This window comes from Mizuhopecten yessoensis, unplaced genomic scaffold (assembly GCF_002113885.1).
Source record: "Mizuhopecten yessoensis strain PY_sf001 unplaced genomic scaffold, ASM211388v2 hete_36088704, whole genome shotgun sequence".
Taxonomy (NCBI): domain Eukaryota; kingdom Metazoa; phylum Mollusca; class Bivalvia; order Pectinida; family Pectinidae; genus Mizuhopecten; species Mizuhopecten yessoensis.
In genome coordinates this window covers 1-2,503 of record NW_018483699.1, presented here as the reverse complement: position 1 = coordinate 2,503, position 2,503 = coordinate 1, and the positions used below count along the sequence as shown (strand labels likewise).

At 37.8% G+C, this 2,503-nt stretch overlaps 1 protein-coding gene across 1 annotated transcript; it reads right to left on the bottom strand.

Moving 5' to 3' along the window:
- Positions 1–1,380: 1,380 nt before the first annotated feature.
- On the bottom strand, positions 1,381–2,499 carry LOC110444301 (the record flags this gene model as incomplete). Its single annotated transcript, XM_021488690.1, has 2 exons — positions 1,381–2,183; positions 2,327–2,499. Coding segments are annotated over 2 exons (651 nt in total), but the record flags the coding sequence as incomplete, so codon positions are not given.
- Between the last annotated feature and the right edge of the window lie 4 nt (positions 2,500–2,503).

The window sequence follows — 2,503 nt, the reverse complement described above, 5'->3', positions numbered from 1 at the left end:
CGATAAATACAGGTATCGACCTCAGCCAAAGGCTATAATTGAATAGCGTCAACACACCAAGAGAACATTTTCCACAGCGTCAACACACCAGGAGAAAATTTTCAAAAGCGTCAACACACCAGGAGAAAAGATACCACTTTGTAAACACATCAAGGGATAATATACCACAGCGTCAACAAACCAGGAGAAAATATTCAACAGCGTTAACACACAAGGGGAAAATATTCAACAGCGTCAACACACCAGGAGAAAAGATACAACAGCTTCAACACACCAGCAGAAAAGATACCACTTTATAAACACAGCAGGAGAAAATATTCAACAGCGTCAACACCCAAGGACAAAATTTACCACTGCGTCAACATACCAGGAGAAAATATTCAACAGCGTCGACACACCAGGAGAAAATATACAACAGCGTCAACACACAAGGAGAAAATATTCAACAGCGTCAACACACCTGGAGAAAATATTCAACAGCGTCAACACACCCGGAGTAGAGATACCACAGCGTCAATACACCAGGATAAATATACCACAGCGTCAACGCACAAAGAGAAAATATTCAACAGCGTTAACACACCTGGAGAAAAAATACCACAGCTTTAATACACCAGGAGAAAATGTTCAACAGAGTCAACACAACGTCAACCAAACACACCAAAAAATAAAGCAGTAGAAAATATGCCAAAGTGTCAACAAATTATGAAAAACTATACAAAAGCGCCAACGCATTAGGAAATAAACAAGGAGAAAATCTATCAAAGCGTCAATATACATACAAATAATATGACACATATAACGCTAGACATCCAAAGCATCTGAACAAACCAATTTATCTCATTGAATAATTAATTGAATTTTGACTTATTGTGTCATATTTTTAAACGATTAGAAAATGTTCCACATTTATTTATACCAAAAGTATTATTTTACAAAAGTATGGGCCATTAAAAGTACATGACAAGGAACATGTATTAACCAATATGTCAGCATAGATACACAAAACGATAAATGAAATTAAGTAGCATATAGTCTGACCACCGGACCCTGCTTGTTTTTACAATTATCATATGAATATATACATAGATAAATTAGAACCCAGGGCGAGGTTTTTTAAGATTAAAAAATTGATGATTCAACATTTATCACAAAGGTTAAGATTTCTCGATAAAGGCAAATCAGTTAACTTCTGAGCCAACCGACCACCCAGGTCTGTTTAATACGTTAAGTCAAACACACCTTTGAGCTTCTTCATTATTTTAAGATGCCACACAATCCTTTGTCCCAAACAGGTGTTGAAGACAAATACCTAATGACCCTTGCATCACAAAAGCTTCGCTACTGGTTGCGAACAATACTTGATGAAAGGTATGAATAGGCATGATATCGTTATATAACAATTGTAGTATGCTGTATACCGGGAAATGTTCCCAGCAGTTTGATTTTCGCCTTTTCGTCCTCCGTAATGAATTGGGTTTTTTCATAACAGCGCATATCAGTAAACAGCATAATATACATAGAGCGTAAATATGAAGGGCGAAATTAGCACTGGGCGACAATTGATTTCATGGGCGAACGACAAGGTATACAGTATTCTTGTTCAAATATAAGCCTCACGAAACATTACTGCAGTGAAAGATAGACTATGATAGAGTTGATATTTTCCATATTTGATTATTAACAGTGTAAACACAATGAACATCTACACATCGGAACTGCTGTCCACGGTACATGACGGCCTCTCGTTACCAGAGTCCCGGTTAGATGTAGAAGTTTCTTTCATCTTCTCTTTCTCGTAATACCCAGTCATTTTACGGCGTCTGATAATCACGAAAATAATCCCATTTAAGATTCCTCCAATATTTGAAAATGTAGTAACTAAATGAAAAAGAGTTTGCGGAACGTCTGCTGTTGCTAATTGCCATATACCGTACAGCGCCATCGCCCACCATTGGACGAAAAAAGCAGTCACAAATAACGACATTGTCCGAGCTATTTTGTGGGAGGCTCTGACTGTTGATGCCTGTCTCCCGATCACATCTTTTAGACGCTTGCCTTCCGTGTGTATCATGTACCAGGTAAGCACGTATAGGACAGTGTTTACTACTAAAACCAGCAATAGAGGAACCGTTGTGAAAAATAAATTCGTTATCTCCCCTTTAACACCATCGAAGTAGCAACTGAAACAGAGCAAAATATATGCAGTATATATTATATGATATCTATACATATGTATACGAGATAAACTATATTTCTAAAATATATCTAGCATATCATTTCAAAGCATTGTGAACAACGACCTTTACACCCTATTGGTACCTACAATGCCCCATTCGGACCTAGTTGACCCGCTATCCCTGCGATCGTGGCACCAACAAAAGGTGTTCCGAACGTCCAGAGTAGAATCTTCCAGTCGTACCGCCCAAAGTATAATTTCTTTCTATAGAAGATCAACACGAACGCATTGATAGCCACTATATTGACCATCAGGTTTTGTGCT